The sequence below is a fragment of the Bubalus bubalis genome, chromosome 5, assembly GCF_019923935.1.
Source record: "Bubalus bubalis isolate 160015118507 breed Murrah chromosome 5, NDDB_SH_1, whole genome shotgun sequence".
In the NCBI taxonomy this organism is placed as follows: Eukaryota; Metazoa; Chordata; class Mammalia; order Artiodactyla; family Bovidae; genus Bubalus; species Bubalus bubalis.
In genome coordinates this window covers 20,246,340-20,272,559 of record NC_059161.1, presented here as the reverse complement: position 1 = coordinate 20,272,559, position 26,220 = coordinate 20,246,340, and the positions used below count along the sequence as shown (strand labels likewise).

At 35.9% G+C, this 26,220-nt stretch overlaps 1 protein-coding gene across 5 annotated transcripts in view; it reads left to right on the top strand.

The window, feature by feature from the left end:
- AXDND1 (axonemal dynein light chain domain containing 1) overlaps positions 1-26,220 on the top strand; it is an 83,606-nt gene that overhangs the window by 27,632 nt on the left and 29,754 nt on the right. For all 5 annotated transcript variants that reach the window (XM_006048574.3, XM_025285554.2, XM_044942791.1 and 2 more), the window contains exons 12-20: positions 2,848-2,968; positions 7,401-7,502; positions 8,348-8,511; positions 10,025-10,100; positions 12,173-12,407; positions 13,965-14,166; positions 14,948-15,041; positions 18,575-18,771; positions 19,797-19,893. In XM_006048574.3, the coding sequence (XP_006048636.3) occupies positions 2,848-2,968; positions 7,401-7,502; positions 8,348-8,511; positions 10,025-10,100; positions 12,173-12,407; positions 13,965-14,166; positions 14,948-15,041; positions 18,575-18,771; positions 19,797-19,893 (1,288 nt within the window). The remainder of the gene's footprint in view (positions 1-2,847; positions 2,969-7,400; positions 7,503-8,347; positions 8,512-10,024; positions 10,101-12,172; positions 12,408-13,964; positions 14,167-14,947; positions 15,042-18,574; positions 18,772-19,796; positions 19,894-26,220) is intronic.

The window sequence follows — 26,220 nt, the reverse complement described above, 5'->3', positions numbered from 1 at the left end:
CAATTTCTAAGTGTTGGCATGCTCATTCTTGGATCTTTCTTCTTTCTATACTCATTTCCTAGGAGAATCTATTCAGTTTCCTGGCTTTAAATGCCATGATCTATATACTCTCAGTTCACAAATTTCTATCTCCAGCTTCACCCATGTACACCAATTTTTATCTCTAGCTTCAGTCTTCTCTTTGAATCCCAGACATGTATTCAACAGACTTAACGTTTTTGCTTAGATGCTTAACATTTCCAAACTGAAGTCCTGTTCTTCCCCCTCAAATCTGCTCTTCCTACATTCTCTTCCCCTTTCAGTTAATGGTAACTCCCTCCTCCTAGTTTCTCCAGCAAAAAGTCCTGGCATTATCCTTGATCCCTTTTTTCTCTCAAATGTCTCCATTAGCACATTCTGTCAGCTCTCCTTTCATTATATATACAGAATCGTCACTACTTTAACTACTACCATCTTCATGTCTTGCCTGGGGTATTACAATAAACTTCTAAATGGCCTTTTTACTTCTGGCTTTACACTCTGTGAGTCTGTTCTCCACACACCAGCCAGTGTGATCTCTTAACACTTGACTCAAATGATGTCATTTCTCTGTTCAAAATTCTTCCGTACCTCCCTATCTTACAGTAAAAGATCATTTAAAAAAAAAAATCACAGGACTCTTCCTACCAGAATTTCTCTGACTTCTACTTTATTCTAAATCTGCTTGTCTTTGTGCTGTTCTTTAAACACACTAGGGTGGCCTGCTTTAGGTCCTGGAGTCCTTCTCCCCCAGGCAGCTGTATGGTTTCTTCCCTCCTTTTGAACCTTTGCTCAAATGTATTATCAATACAGTCTTTCCTGATCCCTCTATTTAAAATTGTAATATACTTCATATTCTTAATCCCCTTTATCTGACTTATTTTTATCCACAGCACTATCACTACTTAATATAGTATGTTTTACTTTAATTTATTTATTAGCTCTTCTAAATAAACTTTATAAGGGCAAAGTTTATTTTTAGTTTTTGTTTAGTTTTGAATATTACTTGGGATATAGCAGGCACTAAACAGATATTTGTTGAATGAATTAAAAAAAATAAACTAGACCTTCTTTTGTGCTAATGTCCATTATAAGAACAAAACATCTTCTAAAATCAAAGAGAAGGGGAAGAAAAGAGAGGAAAAAGGTCTCACTTTCTTTAAACATTGATGGTTCTGAAGTAGGATGGTTCATGTTTTGCATGTGATTAGAAATTATAGGTAATATTTTTATAATGATTATTTTGTTGAAAATTTGGAAAATACAGACACACATAAATAAGAAAATAAAGAACATTCACAATTCTTTTAGAGTTAACTGCTATTACTATTTCAATATGTTTTTCTTTTTTCTATGTATTTTTTTAAAAATCATAAAGCTGAATATAGACCATTATAATTTGGGTTTTCTTGTTTTATGTTTTACACAAACATTTTTCCTACAGTATTAAGTATTAATACTTTATTAAGTATTAATTATTAAGTATTATATTATGTTACTATATTATATATTATACAATATATATAATATATTATTAATTAATACTAATTAAGTATTAAGTATTAATACAGTATTAAGAACATGATCTTTAATTAGCAACAGAGTATTTTCATCAGAGAGCTACATTCTGTATTTTATTTGGCCAGTCCATTGTTTTTGGACATTAAAGTCATTTCTACATTTTTCTTTGGCTGTTATAAACAAGGGTCATTAATTTTAGTGCATAGCTAGTGCATTAATTTTAGTGTGCAGCTGTTAAGGTTATAGCTTGTTGAATTTTTACGTGTATATTCATCTGCATGTGTGTGACATCTACGGTGATTAATTTTTTTGCAGTTTGAACAAGTCAAAGCCTCCAAATAGAAGGAGGCTTTAGGAACTGATGTTGGTGGCTAATGGCTTTCAGTGAAATCAGAAGAATTTTATGTCACTAGCTTTTTATTCTTTCAGAAAAGTTAGTGTCCTTGTTGTTGTTTAGTCGCTAAGTCATGTGCAACTCTTTTGAAGCCACATGAGCTGTATCCCACCAGGCTTCTCTGTCCATGGAATTTTCCAGGCAAGAATACTGGAGTGGGTTGCCATTTTCTTCTCCAGGGGATCTTCCCCACCTAGGGATAGAATCTGCATCTCCTACATTGGCAGGCAGATTCTTCACCACTGAGCCACGAGGGAAGAACTAATATTCTGTAGGAGGAAGTGTTTCAAAAGGTTTGTGAAAAGCTGCCAATCACTTTATAACTTCTGTGTTTGTATTTAATCTTGGAAGGGCTTTTAATTCAGTTAGAAGGAAAAGATATATTTTGGTAAACATGAAGAAAAAAGATTTAAAATAAAGGTACTTAATTAAACTTAAGCTTTTGATTGGTAGAGAATTTCTTTAAATCTTATGCTAATTATATATAATTTAAAAATATAGCTCACAATTATTGGGCTTTGTGCCTTTGTATCTTCTTAGTAAAGAATTCTAAAAATCTAAAAACAGTTATATTACTACTACATGTATTTAGAATTTTTTATTAAATATCTTGTTATTATACCACTGGAATACCATGGTGTGAAAATTCTAGAGAATAAAGAAGAATATGATGAAAAGTGTTTACAGCAGGGAACAATATATTAAACTTTTTCTTTAAGACCTCTGTAAGATTTATACATGAAATGTGAATATTTTTTCTTCTATTTCCCTGTATATTAATGTTACTAACATATCCAGCAGTTATGCCGTAATTACCTTATGATGAGTTTTAAAGGAACAGATTGCTTGCTTTAGAACAAAGTTATTTTTTTGAGATATGTATTTATGTATCTGTTTTTCAATTTTTCTTTTAGAATTGTAGAAGAATATCATGACTTATATACATTACAAAGAGAAAGGATGGAGAGTGATATTAAACAGTTAATGGCGGAAAGAGATATCTGGAGCTCAGCTACGTATGAATTATCTGTAAAGGTTGTTTCATCTGAAATCAACTTCCTTTTTGGCTAGATAAAGTTTCATTTTATAATTTTCAATAATCGAGACAAAAATTTTGTTTTATTTTAAAATTTTTATTGAAGTATACTTGATTTACAATGTTGTATTTAATTTCTGCCATACAGCAAAGTGACTCAGTTATACCTATATAGACATTCTTTTTTCATCTTCTTGTCCATTATGGTTTATCACAGGATATTGAATAGGGCTCCCTATGCTATACAGTATAGGACATTATTGTTTATCTGTCCTATATATAATAGTTTGCATTTGCTAATTCCAAACTCCCAATCCTTCCCAGCCTGACTCTTTCTCCCTTGGCAACCACAAATCTTTTCTCTATATCTCTATTTTTGTTTTGTAGATATGTTTATTTGTGTTTATTTTAATTCCTCATGTAAGTGATATCATGTTACTTGTCTTTGCTTCTGACTTCACTTAGTACTATAATCTCTGAAAGGGAAAGTGAAAGTCACTCAGTTGTAATTCTCCAGGCCAGAATACTGGAGTGGGTAGCTATTCCCTTCTCCAGGGAATCTTCCCAACCCAGGGATCGAACCCAGGTCTCCTGCATTGCAGGCTGATTCTTTACCAGCTGAGCCACCAGGGAAACCCAAGAATACTAGAGTGTGTAGCCTATCTCTTTGCCAGTGGATCTTCCCAACCCAGGAATCAAACTGGGGTCTCCTGCATTGCAGGTGGATTCTTTACCAGCTGAGCTACCAGGAAAGCCCTTGATAATCTCTAGGTCCATCCATGTTGCTGCAAATGGCATTATTTCATTCTTTTTAATGACTAAGTAATATTTCATTATGTGTGTGTGTATATATATATATATATGTATACATACCACATCTTCATAAAAATTTTTGTTAATTTTTATTTTTAAAAAATTAATTTGTATTGGAATATAGTTAATTTGCAATGTTGTGTTAGTTCTGCTGTACAGCAAAGTGAATCAGTTATATGTATACCTATATCCACTTTTTTAAAAATCCTATTCCAATATAGGTCATTGCAAGTTATCTGTCTTATATGTATTAGTGTATATATGTCAGTCTCAATGTCTCAATTTATCCCTTCCATCCCCTCTTTCCTCCTTGGTAACCATATTTGTTTTCTACATCTGTGACTCTATTTCTATTTGTAGATTGGTTCTTTTGTACACTTTTTTTTTTTAGATTCCACATATGAACCTCATATGATACTTGTCTTTGTTTGACTTGCTTCACTTGGTATGACAGTTTCTAGGTCCATTCATGTTGCTGCAAATGGCATTTCATTCTTTTTAATGGCTGAGTAATATTCCAGTGTGTATATGTGTTTGTGTGTGTGTTTGTGTGTGTGTGTGTTTGTGTGTATGTGTGTGTGTGTGTGTGTTTGTTTGTGTGTGTGTGTGTGTTTGTGTGCATGTGTGTGTGTGTATGTGTGTGTGTGTGTGTTTGTGTGTGTGTGTGTGTACCACATCTTCTTTATCCATTCATCTATCATTGGACATTTAGGTTGTTTTCATGTAGACAAAATCTTTAGAAATGAAGATATATATTTAATTGATGAATAATGCAACTATTCTACTATAAACCTTGAAAAGGAAAAGTTGTATTTTTTTCTCTTGTTTCTTCTCTACTGGGTACCTGCCTATTGCCCAATTAAGGGCTCTTTTTCACCGGAACCTATGAGTATGAGCAGGTATTCTATTTCTGTTGTTTGTGAATGTGTTAAAACTTTCAACTTTAATTAGATATTAATAAACTAGGGAAAGTGGTTCTTTTTTTTTAATGATGTAACTGTATTACGATCACTGGATAAGTCACTTTGGTTCTATTATTTAATACTTTGGTACCCAAGATGACAACTGAATTGAAATATGGCAGCCTATAGACAATGACAAGATGCTTTAGGAAAGTATTATAGCAATGTCCCACAATACAGTATTCAGTGTTTCCTGGTTGATGGCCTAATGTCACATCTGGAAATTACAATATTAACAGAAAATTAGGACGCTAAACACATTCAAAATGTTTTCCCACTTTCCTCTGGAATAGTCAGATCTCATCTCTGACATGAAAGTTCTATTCTGATGCAGAACTTTAAAAGAGACATTGATATGTCCAGAGAAACAATTCTGACAGTAGGTATATGATATAAGAAACAAACCTGTAAAAGAAACAGACTCACAGATAGAATGAACTAGTGGTTACCAGTGAGGAGAGCAAAAGGAGGAGGGGCAAGGTAGGGGCAGGGAATTGAAGTATGAACTAATATGTATAGAAAAATAAGCCACAGTTCAGTTCAGTCGCTCAGTCGTGTCCGACTCTTTGCGACCCCATGAATCGCAGCACGCCAGGCCTCCCTGTCCATCACCAACTCCAGGAGTTCACTCAGACTCACGTCCATCAAGTCGGTGATGCCACCCAGCCATCTCATCCTTTGTCGTCCCCTTCTCCTCCTGCCCCATGAGTCAACTCTTTGCGTGAGGTGGCCAGAGTACTGGAGTTTCAGCTTTAGCATCATTCCTTCCAAAGAATACCCAGGACCGATCTCCTTTAGAATGGACTGGTTGGAACCACAAGAATATATCATATAGCACAAAGAATATTGTCAATATTTTAGAATAACTACAAATGGAATATAACCTTTAAAAATTGTCAGTCACTATGTTGTACACCTGAAACATGTAATATTATACATCAGTTCAGTTCAGTTCAGTTGCTCAGTTGTGTCCGACTCTTTGCAACCCCATGGACTGCAGCACTCCAGGCCTCCCTGTCCATCACTAACTCCCGGAGTTTACTCAAACTCATGTCCATTGAGTCGGTGATGCCATCCAACCATTTCATCCTCTGTCGTCCCCTTCTCCTCCGGCCTTCAATCTTTCCCAGCATCAGGGTCTCAATTATATGTTAATTTAAAAGAAAAAAGAAACAAATCTGGGAACTAGTATGTTCAGTGGGAGAAAAAAAACAAGGGAGTTACTCATCTAGAAGTATTTAAACAGTAGAGAACTAACTGACCACGGATAAGAGATTCCTATAGAAGAATACCTTGAACTAATAGGGTTTTGTATTAGATCATCATGCTTGCTCCTTGGAAGAATAGGTATGACAAACCTAGACAGTGTATTAAAAAGCAGAGACATCCCTTTGCCAACAAAGGTCCATCTAGTCAAAGCAATGGTTTTTCCAGTAGTCATGTATGAATGTGAGAGTTGGACCATAAAGAAGGCTGAGGGCCGAAGAATTGATGCTTTCGAACTGTGGTGCTGGAGAAGACTCTTGAGAGTCCCTTGGACTGCAAGGAGATCCAACCAGTCCATCCTAAAAGAAATCAATCCTGAATGTTCATTGAAGGACTGATGCTGAAAATGAAGCTCCAATACTTTGGCCACCTGATGTGAAAAACTGACTCATTTGAAAAGCCCCTGATGCTGGGAAAAACTGAGGGCAAAAGGAGAGCAGGGGGCGACAGAGGATGAGATGGTTGGATGGCATCACTGACTCAATGGACATGAGTTTGAGCAAACTCAGAAAGATAGTGATGGACAGGGAAGCCTGGTGTGCTGCAGTTCATGGGGTTGCAGAGTCGGACACAACTTAAGTGACTGACAACAAGAACAATAGGAAATAACAGCTATAATGTCAACTCCCTGAAAATAAGGACTATGTCTCTTTTGTTCACCATTATATACACAGTATCTTGAATAGTCAGTTATTCATTGAATGACTATATAATTGATTTAGTATATCAGTGGTTCTCAAAGTGTGGTCCACAGACCCCATTTTGAGGTCAAAAGGAGTTTCATTGTAACACTGTTGATATTTGCCTTTTTCACTCTCATTCTCGTGTGAATGTACAGTGGATTTTTCTTGAAGCTACATGGTATGGGATATTACAACAGATTGAATTCAAAAACAAATGAAAATACAGCCCTATTATATTAAGGAAACGTTAAGAGATTTGTAAAATGTGAAACTGTATGTTCTTTTCAAGTTTTTGTTTTAGAAAACATAGTTATTTTTCAGAAAAAACTTAAAAATATAATGGGTTTATTAATGTTTATGTGAATTAACAAATGTATATTTTAAATAATTTCAGTTAATTTCCAAAGCAATAAATAGCAGTTTATAAAAAGCTCTTTGGTGTTCTCAGTAATTTTTAGAAGTGTAAAGGAGTTTTGAGATAAAATTGTTTGAGAGCCTCTGCTGTATACCATGTTCAATTTGGTTCCAGTTCAGTAGTTTAAGAAAACATGGATTTATGATTCAAATTAGTTCATGATTTAAAAAAGAAGTTGTGATCGAATTAATGATTCAATGAAAAATTGATATATGAAATTGGTTTGGGTTTAATAAATTACAATGGTTTGTTAATGTTTTAGGTTCCTAATTTTAGTACTTTCTAAAAATAGGTAATTGAAAGAAATAAAGTCCTGTTGGCTAAAAGACTTTACCTCAATGAAAAAAGCTGGAATAATTATACTAAGCATTTCATCGTACTGCTATCATCTAAGGTAAAGCTCAATTCACTTGAGTCATGGAAAAAGAGACTTCACCTATTGAGGGTTGAAACTGCAAGAAGCCTTTGTTAGTTTATAGATTAAATTTTAAATATAGTTTATATTTGTGCTTTATTGGGGGCAGAATGAAAAACCTAAGGAAAAGTGAATAAAGGCTCTTCTTTTTATTTGTCTTCTGATTCGAGCAACTTGAGTAATTTATCTAAGTTAACACTGTAGATGTTACTTACAGAGTTATAGTGCTTAAACAAAAATTTAACTATGTTCATTGAAATAATTGGATTATTGATGTATTCTATGCAATTTGATGGGCAAATTCAGGGAGCACATTAGGTTGCAAAGAAAGGAAGTGGCATTTAGTATGTTTCTAGAGTCAAATCATTTACACTAGTCATTTCGTTTAATTCTTACAACAATCCTGTGAGATATATATTAGGGTCTTTATTTTTTGAAAAAGAAAAATTAATCTGAAATTAAATAATATCCCCCAAGCCAATAAATGACTAGGATTTACATTTGGTTCTGTTTAACTTTGAAATTCCTGTTCTTTCGAATGTACTGCCCAGCCTGCCAAGTCCTGTGAGGAAACTGGGCTCATATTGCAAAGGAAAAAAATCTTGATTCTAATTTTTTTTTTTACTGTGGAAAAATTCACCACCAAAGGGACTATATAATAGCATCACTGATATTTTGAAAGAGGAATATCTGTTCAATTTTTGGATCCATTTTCTATGAATGTCTCTAGTATTAACAGTATTAATAATGACCTGGTGCATGCTAGTAAGTATTTGTTACATGGATAAACGAGTAAGTGGTTCAATTCCATGCATTTTATCTAGGACACTTCAGACCTTGCACTATTGCAGAAGTTGACACAGAAATGGAAAATTTTAGTGAATAAATTTCAACAGGAAGTGGAGCGAAATGAAGAGGCTACAAGGGAGAGATTGCAAAATGTTAAGGATGGCCTTGTCAAATGGCAGCAGTTCTTCAGAAATAATACGTGGGTCTTCAAGAATCTTGTTTTTCTGATTATATGACATCATGTTTGATAACTCAGTCCAGATCTTTCTCTCTTTATATCTCATTTCTCTTTTACCTTGTAATTACTCTGACATTGATTTTAGTGAGGTAACCAGCTGGCCTTACAAGGGCACAATCCTTCTAGGAGCCTGAATGGTCTTATATCATATTGATCATACTGATCCCTGTACCAAACTGCTGCTGCTTCCATTGAAATCCAACTCTTTTTCTTTTCTTTACTCTCTTTTTAAAATCAAGTCAACTTAATGTCTATTGGCACACTGCATATGTGGATCCATCTGCAAATTCTGCAGCATAGTGCATGGAATCAATGACTGGCAGTTATTAGGAGGTTGGTTTTGATTGGATATCATACTTTGTAACAGAAATTTTACAATGGAAGAAGCTGCCTATAAAGTAGTTAAGTGGAGGCTGGTTGACTAAATCATAGCCAAGATTAGTGGGAATCTATACTTTAAATGCAGGCTGGACTCAATGTTTTCTAAAGTTGTTTTTGTTTTTTTTTTTTTAACTTTAAGATGCTTTGTCTGTTGAGGAAACACATTTAGGAACTATTTCCATGTCAAACTGAGAAGAGTAGTTTCAGTTTTTCATATCCTCTAAGTACTCTTGCCTGGAAAATCCCTTGGACAGAGGAGCCTGGTGGGCTACAGTCCATGGGGTCGCTAAGAGTCGGACACAACTGAGTGACTTCACTTTCACTTTTCACTTTCACGCATTGGAGAAGGAAATGACAACCCACTCCAGTGTTCTTGCTTGGAGAATCCCAGGGACAGGGGAGCCTGGTGGGCTGCCGTCTATGGGGTTGCACAGAGTTGGACACGACTGAAGTGACTTAGCAGCAGCAGCAGCAAGAGGTGTTCCAGTTAGTAGATTGGGAAGTGGCAGCCGAAGCTGGTATGTATCCAAGCTGGTTGCTGCTGCCATTGCGCAACTCCTCCTGCTTGTTGACTCTCAGCTGGGAGAGGAGCACCGGTGGCAATGGCTTTCTTCTCCTTTCTCCTCAGGAACGACTTTGATAGCTTTCTTCTTGTGAGGCTTCAAAAGATACTAAAGGAAACACTTTTTTATTTTTTAACCAGAAGTTGGGGCTCCTGGCCTAAATGTGGAGTCTTAATTATTCTTTAGGCTTCCTTTCTCTGTATATATTGCTTTGGCCGCCGTGTTCAGCAGGAATTATTCCTATGATGACCTGATTTTGGACGTTGAGTTCCCAGAGGCTACCCTTCTAATACTGTCATGTCTTCTGACCCTGTAACTTGCTTCCTCAGGTCCGATTATGATCTGAATTTATATTGTATTTGTAAATTTAAAAATGAATGCCTGTGAGGGAGAGGCTGAACCTGGAAGGCATTTGGGAAAATCATTAGGGAGAAGTATATTATTAATTGTTATATTATGTGTGGTTTCATGATTTTCTTTGTTTATATCTTGTCCTGAGACCACTCTCTTGCTCTTTTTCCTTCTTTCAGTGAAAAAGACATTTTATCACCTCATAAACAAAAGACACTTGAATCAATCGTTCCAGACTTCAAACAGTGGCTAACGGTAAGACTTTCTAGTAAACAACTTGGTAATCAAAATGCTGTTTGCAAACTTGTCACTCCTTACCTACAACTGAATCATATCTCATCCTTTAAAAATGCCATACTAGGTTTTATGAATGACAAGGAAAACATTAAAACTACAGAGGCTTTAAAAAATACTCTTAAATATTCTGTTCTCAGTTCTGTTTTTTAGATTTTTGGGTCAAATAAAATTAGGTTGTCAGTAAAAAGATTAGGAAAAGATACTTGGGTGGCAATTAAGGTAGTTCTGATTCTCTCATCTAATTGTCAGACATAAACAACATCCGTGCCTCTCATGTACCTGGCTTTTGTCTTAAGGACACATTGGACTTTAAACATTAATAACATCTTTTTAAAAATTGTGGTAAAATATACATAACATAAACTTATCATTTTTATGTACAGGTCAGTAGCCTTAAGTACATTCCCTTTGCTATGCAACCATCACCACCATCCATGTCCAGAACTTTTTCATCTTCTTGAACTGAAATTCTTCCTATTAAACAGTAACTTCCCATTTCCTCCTCCTTCCAGCCCCTGGCAACCGCCATTCTACTTTGTCTTTATAAATTGACTACTCTAGGCACCTCATATAAATGAAATCATGTAGAATTAATCCTTTTGTGATTGACTTATTCTCTTCAGCATACTACCCACAAGGTTTATCCACATTGCAGCATTTATCAGAATTTGCTGCTTTCTTAAGGTTGAATAATATTCCATTGTATATATAGAACACACTTTGTTTATTAATAATGTCTTTTTAAAGTTACATTTTCAAACTTTGAAAATAAGTTTCATTTTGCTAGTCAAATTGCTATCCTGTTACAGTAGTCTGGTAAGGGAAAATACAATATTCAGTTCAGTTCAGTCGCTCAGTTGTGTCCGACTCTTTGTGACCCCATGAATCACAGCATACCAGGCCTTCCTGTCCATCACCAACTCCCGGAGTCTACCCAAACCCATGTCCATTGAGTCGGTGAAACCATCCAACCATCTTATCCTCTGTCGTCCCCCTCTCCTCCTGCCCTCAATCTTTCCCAGCATCAGGGTCTTTTCAAATGAGTCACCTCTTCGCATCAGGTGGCCAAAGAATTCCTCCAAATGTTAACATCAAACTCATGACCTAATGAAATCTCATCCAATCCCAGGAAACCATTTTCTTTTCTTTTGGAATGATTTGAGCAGAATTGAAAATGTTTATTGTCATACATACAATATAGTTAGTTTAGTGACTTTTTTTTTTTAATGTTCATCTGTTTGACATTGCATAGATAAAATTTTAAAAAATCATGCTGCTTTTTTTTAGTAGGAATAGCAGTAATTTTCATTCATTATCCTGTCAGGCTGAAGGTGCTTTCCATATATTATTCTACTTTTTCTTCATGGTATCCACCTGATGCAGGTTCTGTAATTCCCTATCTTCCAGATGTGGAAATTGGAGATTAGAAATGTTAAGTAACTTGCCTTAGTTACCTATAAATGGTAAATGGCCGAGTCTGTCTCTTAATAGCTCTGCTACAATGCTTTCCAATACTGGTTGCTAGTAAGTGTGGGTGATTTGTTTACATTATCTGAGTCTTGGAATAATGGCAAACTTTATATATAAATTGTAACATTTTTTCCACAAATGCTTATTGATATGTCAGGTATATCACTTGTACTTCGGGTTAAACAAATTAAAACTTATACATTCTAGGAACTTTCCCAGTATAGTGGGGATCATATAAACAGAAATATTACATCCTTATCAAAGCAAATAGTGATTAAACATGCTCAGTTCTCTGAGGCTTAATTGCCTCTCACTAATATTTTTACCTACATAGGATTGAATATAATTATTTCATCCTGGTAAACTATGGGTTATCTTATAGAGTATCAAAATTAATTTAAATTCATTTTAATTTTGAAAATAGAATGTATGTCATATGAGGAAATGATATGACAAATAAGATATATAACTACAAAATATTTGGGAGTCACCTGAGTAGACGTTGATGAAATCATTAGTGAATAATGTACTAATTTCCTCATCCCCCTTTCACTCTCTAGATGTTGACTGAAGACAGAGACAAATTTTCTGGGGATCTTCTAGTGTCAAAATATGATTCTCTCAAGCTTATTAAACGGTTACAGGAAAACTGGACAGATATTGGGCTTGGGATATTTGGTCGCCATAAAAGTATGGAGGGAAATATACCACCAGAGCAGAAGCTCATGGAGGAAATTTTGAAAAATATAGCAAGACTCTACAAAGAATTTGAAATAAGAATAAATGGAGATAATGGTAAGGAAAAAACCAATGGTAATGATAATTAGATGGCTTGACAGTATAAAGCATTTTAATACTAATTATTAGTTTCAATAAAATTAATATTGAAAATCAAAATAATACATTTAGTTTTAAAAGTCAAGCAAAATAAAACATTGAGTATCACTTTATTGAGAAATAATTCATTACAATGCATCTATTTAAATATACCATTTGATAAGTTTAATGTGGCTCAGATGGTAAAGCATCTGCCTGCAATGCAGGAGACCCAGGTTTGCTCCCTGGATTGGGAAGATCCCCTGGAGAAGGAAATGGCAACCAACTCCAGTACTCTGGCCTGGAAAATCCTGTGGACAGAGAAGCCTGGTAGGCTACAGTCCATGGGGTTGCAAAGAGTTGGACAGGACCGAGCGACTTCACTTTCACTTTTAGTGTATTCATAGACACGTGCAACGAGGTAGTAAATGGTTTAAAATAAATGAGGAAGTCATTTATTAACAAGTCATTTTGAAAACTCCTAAAAGATTACAGTTTACTGATGAAGGCAGTGAAAATATTTTCATCAAGGACAAGAAAAAAAATTTTTTTTAATTATTTCTCTTTATATATCTCTGAAATGAGAATATTTTCATTTCTTATTTTGCAAATGAGTTTAGAAAAGGTAATCCCAGGGACAGAGGAGCCTGGTTGGCTGCAGTCCATGGGGTTACAAGAGTCGGACATGACTTAGAGACTAAACCACCACCACCACCACCATTTGTTTGGAAAGGGTATTCTGCCATGATGTCACAGTGAATCAATCAAAGATTAGGATCTAGACTTGGTCCTTATTCAGACCAAAACTTGGAGAAGGCAATGGCAACCCACTCCAGTACTCTTGCCTGGAAAATCCCATGGACGGAGGAGCCTGGTAGGCTGCAGTCCGTTGGGTTGCAAAGAGTTGGACACGACTGAGCAACTTCACTTTCACTTTTCACTTTCATGCATTGGAGAAGGAAATGGCAGCCCATTCCAGTGTTCTTGCCTGGAGAATCCCAGGGACGGCAGAGCCTGGTGGGCTGCTGTCTGTGGGGTTGCACAGAGTCGGACACGACTGAAGCGACTTAACAGCAGCAGCAGACCAAAACTATATATAAACCTGAACAATGACCTAAAAAAAAGACTCAAGAACTATTATCTGTTCTTGTTTCTGTTTTAACTATCCTGTAATCTTGAAGAAGCTGTTTTTCATTATTGTCTTCTTAACAGGATAACTCAGTGAATTAATGTCTTTAACAGAAACTGTAATTCATGGTTTCATGGTATTTAGTGCATTTCATTGTCCACCAAGAAGATAAGACAAAGTAAAAACTATCATCAGTAAAAATAGTTCATCAGTTAGAAAAGCACTGATTATATAGTTTTTATTCACTAAATATTTGTTTAGGAACTACTCTTTGCAAGATTCTCTACTAGGCGCTGTAGAGTAATATGAAACTAAAAGAAGATATGCCCCTAGGATCTCATAATTTATTATTGAAATAGTAGACTTTTAACTACTTCTGAAAGTTAATGATTTTCTCACTTTTCCAGGTACCTCTAAAATTCTCCCAACTTTGATTAGTTCTTTTGAATTCTGTTCTTTCAAGTTGGAAAGCCTCCTGGAGTTTCCTGACCTGCTTCTTGAAGAATGGGAGGGACTTAATGAAAAAATTAATGAGATGAAGTCTCAGTTGGATTCATCATTATACATTATTGGCACTGTTCCGCAGTACATAGATATGGATTCTGGCCTGTAAGTTCTCATAGCTATCTGCTGGGGAGAAAGGAGTCCCCACTTCTCAGTACTTAGCCTCAATAATGAGTATTTGGGATCAAATGAGAAACCTTGACATCCCGTTGCTCCCAGGAAGAAAGCCATCTGACTGGGGGCTGGAGGGTGAGAGAGTCCAGGGTTCTTAACTAAAGCAATCTACAGTGCAGTTTCTGCCTCACTGAGCTGAGAAGGGGAACAACAGGAGGAGTTTTGGTTCAAATACCATGGACTCTTGCCTTTCCTACTGACTCTTCATAAATTGTCTTGAATATGTATTTCTTCAGTTGCTGTCTGTCCTTAAAACCATGTCCAGAGGCTTTCAATATTTTATTGTTTTGTTTTAGTAATTTTACTAATTTCACTGGGGAGTGGACCACCTTTTCTCCTCACACTGTCATGTTGGAAGTTGATCTCTTGAGAGGATTTTAAAATTCATATTTCTTACTTTGTGGCCTCACTGGTATAGAAGTGAATGTAAAGGGTGTGAGTGTGAGTTTTTACAGTAGAGAGCTAACACTGAATGTAAGGTCTACATTATTCACGACTGCCTAATGTGAGGTGAGGTTAGGAAGGTTGTCATTGAGTAGCCTTTCTACCAAATATCTCAGGGCTTTGATTCACCTTCCTCTGAGTTCTCAAACAATTATCCACGCCAAAGTTTACTAGGCCCAGCCAAATGAAATTCTTTCTTTTATCTCATATTTACTTTTATACTCTTAAGTAAGTCACTTACCTTTATTTTACTTGCTTTTCCCTTCAGGGAACTACAAACACATATATTTAACATGATTCAACAGTGGCTTTTGAAGATAGGCGGTGAGATTAACAATGGTAACATGGAACTTCAGCGCCAAGTATGTACTTGCAGGAATTTATTAGATTGTTTTATGCCTTGGCTGCGAGTTTTCTTCAAGGGAAAAACCAAGTCATGGCTAATTGAAGTAGGAGATTGGGAGGGCAAAATGGGAACTTACATAATTACTCAAATGATTTTCAGTGGATTTTTAAATGAGGTATGTTGCTGCGTTTGGAATGAAGTTTCAGTAATGATCAAAGTTTTTGAGATCCAGTATTATCTTTACTCTTTACTCAGTATACTGAAAAAAATTTTCCCTCAATAGTGTTAATCATTTTAAGGATTTATGTTGGTGCCCTTGACTAGCTGAAGGGCTGACAGAAATGTGTTTCTAGGAAGAAAGACAAAATGCTACAATACAATTGGTTTATAGTCATTAGAATAGGGACTTGCCCTGCCATTCTGAGGAACTGAACCTGTGGACTTCTTAACTATCACAACATGAAGTAATTTCCAATGGATGTCTTAGTTTATTATATTTACTCCCACTTCCTAGTCTTAATTATAATCTAAATTTACACAGGAGTCTCTTATTATAAGTAAGTATAATATGCAAATATTTGATGTTACAAAATTGATAAAATGAATTTAGCTAATTTTAATATTGCTTAAATTAGGAATTTGAAAGGCAGAGATCAGTGTGTTATATGGGAATGCTACTTATGAAGCATTGTATCAGTCTGTGAGCATGTTGTAAATATAGAAACACCAAGACTTGAGGAGCAAATATGTTAAGACTGGAAATATAGATACAGGGGATCACCAGACCCGTGAGAAATTTCTGATTTAGAACACAACCAGAAGTAAGAAGAAAAAGGGTAGGAGAGTGCCTGTCGCATAGTGAGACTCAATAAATATTTCTTTGAAGTAAGAAAGGACATTCCAACATTGCTAATGTTTTATGGTGTTGCTACATTAACACCTTCTTTGATGAGACACTCAGTTTACTATTGGGGATTATCTCTGGGGAATCATAGTCTCAATTTTTAATATTATGGAATTCAGTTTTTATAATATAGGATTATTTAGAAAGTACCTTTATATACTTCTCTATACATCTCCATTTTGATGCTATAAGATTATAATGTAGTTAAACTGAATAGAAAACTTGCAATATTATATATTTCTCAAGAAACTGTATATATCCATATTAATCTATATTAATTGGTATAAATATTTAAAAATGGAAAATTTTTATCTTTATTTCATTCACCATTCATTTTTCTTTCTGATCCACTTTCTTCCAGATTTTTGTTTGTTTGTTTTTTTCTTTATATCTTTACTTCATCTAATCTGTGCTGCTTGGCAGTAAAACCGATCTTCAAAGATTTTTTACTGTGTATCTCTATCAGCAAAAAATCATTGAACAATTCATTTCCAACTTATATGTGAGACTTACTCTATTGACTTTTTTCCTACATTGTGAAATATATATGACTAGTCAAAAGGGATGAGATGAATAATATTTTAAAATTATTTTTAGTAATGATTTTTAAAAAAACTGATGTGATCAAACAGGCTTCATAATTTTTTTTATAAGCACAGGTTAATACTTAGTGACAAAGCCATCTGAAGGTCTGCTTCTAAGTTCAGTTTACTTTGTTACTTTTTTTTTAAAGGACTGTCATTGCTAAAATAATAGCTTGCAAAGAAGCAATCCAAATTGAAGAAATTCATTATAGTAAAATTTTCCATCTGCCATAATGTCAGTCAGTTGTTTTTCTAAACATTAGACAATGCAGCATTTCTTTTTTTAAACAAAAGATTGGCAATCAATTGAAACACTTTATTTGTAAGATTTTAAAACAATTAGAGACTTATTTCCAGATTTTCAAGTATATGAATTTGAGAGTTTTAAAAAGTGAGCCATATATAATTTTCAGCAACAAATTTCAAACCAAGATGGAAATCCTTCCGACTGTCCATTTTCAAAATGACTGCTCTATAGCATAAATTTATTTTGTGTGGGTGCAGTTAAATCACTTCACTTGTGTCCAATTCTTTGTGATGCTGTGGATCATAGCCCACCAGGCTCCTCTGTCCATGGGATTCTCCAGGCAAGAATACTGGAGTGGGTTGCCATGCCCTCCTCCAGGGGATCTTCCTGACCCAGGGATTGAACCCTCATCTCCTACACTGGCAGGCAGGTTCGTTACCACTAGTGCCACCTGGGAAGCCCAAATTTCTTTCACTCATTGTTAACATCAATTTTATATATTAAAAAAAATTTTGGGCATGCCATGAGGCATGGGGAATTTTAGTTCCCCAACCAGGGATCAAACCTGTGCCCCTTGCTTTGGAAGAATAGAGTCTCAACCACTGGATCAGGGAAATCCCAACATCAATTATATTTTGAAGGGTTGAATTGTGATTTTTTTTTTTTAATATCAGCTAGGAGATGGCTGTTTTGCCACTTGTCATCCCTGAAAAGATCAATAAATTTGAAACAAGTGTGCCTTTTTATAAAACACTTCATCTTAAAATTTCTCCTAAGAATTTGGTATCTGAATCACAATAAATCTGGTTTATTATAAAAATCATTTTCACTCTCCATCTAATTAAAGAGAATGATTCCGTATCTTTGTGAAAGTAAAAGATATTCTTCTGTGTTTAATTTATTCTAATTTTAAATTCATCTGTGAAGTATTGCATGACCTTGTTTCTGTCATTTAATCTCTTTAATACAGGTTTGAAATGAAGATAACAAATATGTTTATTTCATAAGCATGCTTTAAGGACTTATTAATATTTTATGTAAGCAAAAATGAGTTTTTTCAACGACAGTATCATCCAGGCCATTGATGTATGAAAGAAAAGTTTAGAGAATTAATTCTCTAAGAAGAATTAGTGTAGTTGAGAAGCAACAGGGTTTTTGTGGGGAAAATATCTTTGACTTGTGAAAGGTAGTAGTCATTTTAACTCTTTCTCAGGAAGAGTTGCCCTTCCCCTAATTCTGCTGCTACTGCTGCTGCTGCTAAGTCGCTTCAGTCGTGTCCGACTCTGTGCAACCGCATAGACGGCAGCCCACCAGGCCCCGCCGTCCCTGGGATTCTCCAGGCAAGAACACTGGAGTGGGTTGCCATTTCCTTCTCCAATGCAAGAAAGTGAAAAGTGAAAGTGAAGTCAGTCGTGTCCGACTCTTAGCGACCCCATGGACTGCAGCCTACCAGGCTCCTCCGTCCATGGGATTTTCCAGGCAAGAGTACTGGAGTGGGGTGCCCCCTAACTCTGGTCCTCACTAAATCCCCTGCTGGGCTTGATTTGATTGAAGGGTTGGATTGAGTAGATTAGATTGATCAGTTTGGTTTGACTGGTTTAATTTGTATCAGCTCCTCACTAAAGCCTATGGTCCTCACTAAGGCCTGACACTGTTCCTCACAAAGACCTGACTCTGATCTAAGGATTTAATTGATTGGATTGATGTGATAATTGATTTGTTACAAAACAGTTCTATTTTAAACTTTATATGGTTTTTGCTGTTTGATTTATTTTAAGTGGGTCATTTATATTATAATCTTTTTTTTTTAACAGATGGATGAATTGCATATACCCATGATCCAGTGGATGGTAAATTTGCTGATTTTAATGATACCTGACTTTCCTGATCCAGATACTCTCATAAGTCTGGAGAATAGTGCTGAAAAACGTGACCTCGGAATTGCCAAGTTAGAGCTAGATGCAATGGCCCTGGCAAAAAAGTTGTCCCAATATTCCAGCTATTTGAGCAGGTGAACCTATCTGGTTATTGTATTATTTCTGTTGAAAATTAAACATGACATAAAGCAGAGGAAAAACACTGTAAATCAGCTATACTCCAATAAAAATTAAAAAAAAAAAAAAAGCAGAGGAGAGAAGGGCAGTTAGTAGTAGCAATGAGGGATTGTTTTAAAACCCTGAAAGAAATACTAGGTCAGTTTTTAAACTAGCTTCAACACTGTCCTGTTGGAATGTGAAATTTTGGTGTTTTCTTAATTACTTTAGAATTCCTTTGAAAACAGTGTTAGCATAAGCAGGATAGGAAGCAGGATAGGAAGTGTATATGTATGTGGGAGTGAGAAGTAAAACAAAAAAAACCAACAAACCAAACCAGCTGCATAAATAAATTGCAGTTTTGCACCTATTGTGGGGGGAGTAAGTGTAATTTGCATATGTAATTCCATGCAAAATTGAATGTATACTTTTATATGTTTTACTAAACACCAACCAAAACATATTTTAAAAAAGCAAAAGGTGAGCAACTTTACTGGTGGTCCAGTGGCTAAGACTCTGAGCTCTCATTGCCAGAGGCTTGGGTTTGATCCCTGGTCAGGATCTAAGACACAGGTCTTAGATCCTGTGATCAGGAACTAAGACCCAATGCAGACAAATAAATTTTTTTAAAAAGAGGAAAAAAGCCTTATATCTGAAAAGCTAGAAGATTCCCATCGAACAAAGAAGATGTCTATAAAACTGTACTTTATTAACTAGGAAGCATACTGTCACTATGATTACTTCAGATTTGGGAAGTCGCTTTTACAATTTAGCCAATTTTGCTTTCATTTCCGTTCAGCGTTACCAATGGTTGAACATGACTTGAATGGAGGGGAGGGGGAGGATAGGACTGAGAAACTGAGCAAGAAACAAATTATTCTGTGGTCAATCAGTAGCTTAATTATTATGGTAAACTTCCACTGTATTTGGACTTATAAGAGAAACCAGCAATAAAAAGGTGATGCTCTGTATGTGTGTGTGTATGTGTGTGTGTGTTTTTCAGTTGTTGCAAAGAGCTGGTAGTAGCTATGGCTGTGAATAAAGCAAGTCACTTAGAAAAAAATCCTGATAAAGAACTTAATGAACTGGAGAAGATGAAGGTAATAACTCTATATTCCCCTTACTTTTGTTTTGTTTGTTTTAAGTAGACTTTTGGGGCGTAATTGCTTTACAACAAACTGCACATATTTAAATGTGCAATTTGATAATTTCTAAAATGTACATACACTTGTAAAATAATCACTATGACTGAAAAAGGAGCATATCCAACAAACTCAAAGTTTCCTTGTACCCCTTTATAATCTCTCCTTACAGCCTTGTCCTGTCCCAGGCAACGTCTGATCCACTTTCTAACCCCAAAGATGAGTTTTCAAGTTTTAGAATTTATATCAATTGAATCATACAGAATATATACATTTCTTTGTCTGACTTCTTTGACAAAGCAGAATTATTTTTAGATTCGCACTGTTGCTTTTGTCAAAATTGCTTTTTAGTGCTGAGCAGTATCTCATTGAATGGAAATACACCATTTATCAACCATTCTTTGCTGATGAACATTTGAATTATTTCCATTTTTTTTATTATTACAAGTAAAGCTTTAATGGATATGCATGTACATATGCACCGCTTTCATTTGTCTTAAATAAATATCTAGAAATGGTTAGGTCATATGGCTTGCGTTTGTAGCTTTTTGAGAAACTGTCTTGTACGTTCCTGCCAGCAGTATATGAATGTTCCAGTTTCACACCCTCACCAAAATTTGATTCGGACCGTGATTTCAATTTTAGACATTCCAGTAAGTGGCTCATGGCATGCCATTGTAGTTTTAATTTGCATTTCCTTCATGATCAGTGATGTTGAACATCTTTTCATGGGATTATTTGGCATTGCATCTCCTTTGGTGAAAGGTACAAAGCTGCTAAGAGGGTAGATCTTAAAAGTTATCACAAGAAAAAAAAATGTAACTATGTGAGGTAATGGATGTTAACTGAATTTGTTGTGGTAATCATTTTGCAATACATACATACATCAAATCATTATGTTGTACATATTAAACATATGCAGTGTTAAACATCAAGTATATATCAGTAAAACTGGAAAAGTGCTAAAAAAAGAAATAGAATTGTTTTATAATTTGGTTACTGGTTACTTGATATGTTGAAGTCATTACAAGTGAAATAAAATTAATAAACTGTTCATGGAAAAAAGGCAAAATATCTGCTCAAATCTTTGACCTTTTATTATTGGTTTGTTTGTTTTGTTATCATTGAATTTGAAAGTATATTATATATTCTGGATAAAAGTCCTTTATCAGATGTGTGATTTAGAAATATTTTCTCTCAGTCTGTGACTTCCTTTTCTTCTCTTAAAAATGTCTTTCAAAAAGGAGAACTTCTTAACTGATGAAGTCCAATCTATCATTTTTTTCTTTTATGGGTCTTCTTTTGGTATTGTTATCTAGGAAAAATTTTGTATAGTAACATCTGAAGATTTATAGTTTTAAGCTTTGTGGGTTCAGATCTGTGACCCATTTTGAGTGACCCGTTTTTTTCCTTTCTGGTGCCAGATATGGGTTGAAGTTAACTTTTTGGCATTTGGATATCCAGTTGTTTAGCACCGTGTATTGAAAAAAACTACCCTTTCTCTATTCAGAAGCCTTTTCATCTTTTTTAAAAATCTGGAGGGCACAGCAGCCCACTCAAGTGTTCTTGCCTGGAGAATCCCCATGGACAGAGGAGCCAGCAGGCTACAGTCCATGGGGTCCCAGAGAGTCAGACACGACTGAGCAACTAAGCACAGCACATTGATCGTGTATATGGATATTATTCTGGATATTCTACTATGTTCTATTATCTGTGTGTCAACATTGTCGCCATTATCAAACTGTTTTGATTGCTATAGTTTTATAATGTTCTGAGATTAGTAATGTAAATCCTCCAAATTTGTTCTTTTTCAAGATTGCCCAGGCTATTCTAGGTCGTTTGCTTTCCATATGTGAAGTTCTTAGAATTAGCTTATCAATGTTTCCAAAGAAACCTATTAGGATTTTTCTTATGCTTACATTTTATCTATTGATTAATTTGTGGAGAACTGACATCCTAACAGTATTGAGTCTTTGGGCCTGTGAAGATTATATATCTCTTCATTTACTTAAGTTCTTTATTTCTTTCAGCAAAGTTTTGTAGTTTTCAGTATATAGGTCTTTGTAAGGTTTATTCCTATGTATTTTGTATTTTGGTACTGTTGCAAATTATATTATTCTATAATTTCAATTTCTTATTCTTTTGTAACAGAATTATCACTGATTTTTAAAATTTTTGATTTTATTGGAGTATAGTTGATTTACAATGTTGTGTTAGTTTCAGGTGTACAGCAAAGTGATTCAGTTATGCATATACATGTATTCATTCTTTTTAGGTATTTATGTATTTTTGGCTGTGTCGCATCCATGTTGCTGCACACACAAGCCTTCTCTAGTCATGGAGAGCAGAGCTACTCTTCCTTGTTGTGCACAGGCTTCTCACTGTGGTGGCTTCTCTTGCTGCAGAGCTCAGGTACTAGGCATGTGGGATTCAGTAGTTGTGGTGCCATGGACTTAGTTGCTCTGTGACACATGAGATCTTCCCAGATCGGGGACTGAACCCATGTCCCCTGCATTAGCAGGCAGATTCTTATCCACTGGACCACCAGGAAGTCCCTATTCATTCCTTTTTAGATTCTTTTCTCTTATAGGTGATCACAGAATATTGAGTAGAGTTTCCTGTGCTCTATAGGATGTCCTTGTTCATTATCTATCTTGTATATAATAGTTTGGGTATGTTCATCCCAAGCTCTTGATTTATCCCTTCCCCCCATAAGCTTGTTTTTTATATCTGTAAGACTTTCTATTTTGTAAAAGTTTATTTGTATCATTTTTTAAAAATGATTAAAAATTTTTTTTAAATTAGATTGCACATATGAGTGATATGATATTTATCATTCTCTATCTGGCTTCACTTAGTATGATAATCTCTAGGTCCATCCATGTTGCTGCAAATGTCAGTAATTCATTCTTTTTATGACTGAGTACTGTTCTATGTGTGTGTGTATATATATATGTGTGTGTGTGTGTGTGTATCACATCTTTATTCCTCTGTTTATGGGCATTTAGGTTGCTTCCATGTCTAGGCTATTGAGCACAGTGCTACAATGAGCATTGTATCATGATTTTTAAAATATATTTATTTCATATCTTGTGACCTTACTGAACTCACTTATCCCTGCTAAGAAGTTTTTTTTTTCCCCCCAGATTCCTTAGAATTTTCTATGTACATAATTATATCATCTGCAGATAAGGACAGTTTTATTTATTTCTTTCTAATTTACATGCCTTTAATTTCTTTTTCTTGACTTCTTGACTAACTAGAGTCTCCAGTACCAGACTGAGTAAAAGTGGTGAGAACAGATATCCTTATTATAGTTTGGGGGAAAGTATTTATCCTGTCATCTTTAAGTATAATGGAAGGTGTAGGCTTTTCCTAGGTGTCTTTTATCATATTGAGGAAGCTTTATCTTTATTCTGTTTGTTAAAAATCTTTTTAGAGTCAGGAATGAATGTTGAATGTTGGATTTTATCAAATCCTTTTTCTGCCTCTACTGAGAGAGTCGATGAGTTGTCTTTTTTAGTCTTTTAACATGACCACTAACATTGATTGATGTTTTAATTATTTATTTATTTCTGACTGCGCTGGGTCTTCATTGTGTGTGTGGACTTTCTCTAGTTGCAGCGCAGAGGCTGCTTTGGTGGAGCACAGGCTTTAGGACACACTGGGTCAGTAGCAGTGCTTGGGTTCTCTAGTTGTGGTGCGTGGGTTTAGTTGCCCCATGGGCATGTGGGATCTTAGTTCTCTGACCAGAGATCAAACTCATGTTCCCTGCGTTGGAAGGCAGATTCTTAACCACTGGGCCACCAGGGAAGTCCCTGATTGATTTTTGAATTGAATATTAAATGAACCTTACGTTCCTGGTATAAACCCCACTTGATCATGGTGTTTATTGTGATCCACACAGTCAAAGGCTTTGGCATAGTCAATAAAGCAGAAATAGATGCTTTTCTGGAACTCTCTTGCTTTTTCCATGATCCAGCAGATGGCAATTTGATCTCTGGTTCCTCTGCCTTTTCTAAAACCAGCTTGAACATCAGGAAGTTCACGGTTCACGTATTGCTGAAGCCTGGCTTGGAGAATTTTGAGCATTACTTTACTAGCATGTGAGATGAGTGCAATTGTGTGGTAGTTTGAGCATTCTTTGGCATTGCCTTTCTTTGGGATTGGAATGAAAACTGACCTTTTCCAGTCCTGTGGCCACTGCTGAGTTTTCCAAATTTGCTGGCATATTGAGTGCAGCACTTTCACAGCATCATCTTTCAGGATTTGGAATAGCTCAACTGGAATTCCATCACCTCCACTAGCTTTGTTCGTAGTGATGCTTTGTAAGGCCGACTTGACTTCACATTCCAGGATGTCTGGCTCTAGGTGAGTGATCACACCATCGTGATTATCTGGGTCGTGAAGATCTTTTTTGTACAGTTCTTCTGTGTATTCTTGCCATCTTTTCTTAATATCTCTGCTTCTGTTAGATCCATACCATTTCTGTCCTTTATCGAGCCCATCTTTGCATGAAATGTTCCTTTGGTATCTCTGATTTTCTTGAAGAGATCTCTAGTCTTTCCCATTCTGTTATTGTCCTCTATTTCTTTGCATTGATCGCTGAGGAAGGCTTTCTTATCTCTTCTTGCTATTCTTTGGAACTCTGCATTCAGATGCTTATATCTTTCCTTTTCTCCTTTGCTTTTCACTTCTCTTCTTTTCACAGCTATTTGTAAGGCCTCCCCAGACAGCCATTTTGCTTTTTTGCATTTCTTTTCCATGGGGATGGTCTTGATCCCTGTCTCCTGTACAGTGTCACGAACCTCATTTCATAGTTCATCAGGCACTCTATCTATCAGATCTAGGCCCTTAAATCTATTTCTCACTTCCACTGTATAATCATAAGGGATTTGACTTAGGTCATACCTGAATGGTCTAGTGGTTTTCCCTACTTTCTTCAATTTAAGTCTAAATTTGGGATAAGGAGTTCATGGTCTGAGCCACAGTCAGCTCGTGGTCTTGTTTTTGCTGACTGTATAGAGCTTCTCCATCTTTGGCTGCAAAGAATATAATCAATCTGATTTTGGTAAGCCTTTGATTGTGTGGATCACAATAAACTGTGGAAAATTCTTCAAGAGATGGGAATACCAGACCACCTGATCTGCCTCTTGAGAAATTTGTATGCAGGTCAGGAAGCAACAGTTAGAACTGGACATGGAACAACAGACTGGTTCCAAATAGGAAAAGGAGTACGTCAAGGCTGTATATTGTCACCCTGCTTATTTAACTTATATGCAGAGTACATCAGGAGAAATGCTGGACTGGAAGAAACACAAGCTGGAATCAAGATTGCCAGGAGAAATATCAATAACCTCAGATATGCAGATGACACCACCCTTATGGCAGAAAGTGAAGAGGAACTAAAAAGCCTGTTGATGAAAGTGAAAGTGGAGAGTGAAAAAGTTGGCCTAAAGCTCAACATTCAGAAAACGAAGATCATGGCATCCGGTCCCATCACTTCATGGGAAATAGATGGGGAAACAGTGGAAACAGTGGCAGACTTTATTTTTTTGGGCTCCAAAATCACTGGAGATGGTGACTGCAGCCATGAAATTAAAAGACGCTTACTCCTTGGAAGGAAAGTTATGACCAACCTAGATAGCATATTCAAAAGCAGAGACATTACTTTGCCAGCAAAGGTTCGTCTAGTCAAGGCTATGGTTTTTCCTGTGGTCATGTATGGATGTGAGAGTTGGACTGTGAAGAAGGCTGAGCACCGAAGAATTGATGCTTTTGAACTGTGGTGTTGGAGAAGACTCTTGAGAGTCCCTTGGACTGCAAGGAGATCCAACCAGTCCATTCTGAAGAAGATCAGCCCTGGGATTTCTTTGGAAGGAATGATGCTAAAGCTGAAACTCCAGTACTTTGGCCACCTCATGCGAAGAGTTGACTCATTGGAAAAGACTGATGCTGGGAGGGATTGGGGGCAAGAGGAGAAGGGGACGACAGAGGATGAGATGGCTGGATGGCATCGCTGACTCAATGGACGTGAGTCTAAGTGAACTCCGGGAGTTGGTGATGGACAGGGAGACCTGGCGTGCTGCAATTCATGGGGTTGCAAAGAGTCGGACACGACTGAGCGACTGATCAGATCTGATCTGATCATGGTGTACTATCTTTTTGTATATTACTAAATTCAATTGGTTGAAGTTTTGTGTAGAATTTTTGCATTGATGTTCTTGAAGATACTGATTATATATTAGTAGTTTACTTTGTTTTCTAATATTTTTGGTTTTGATA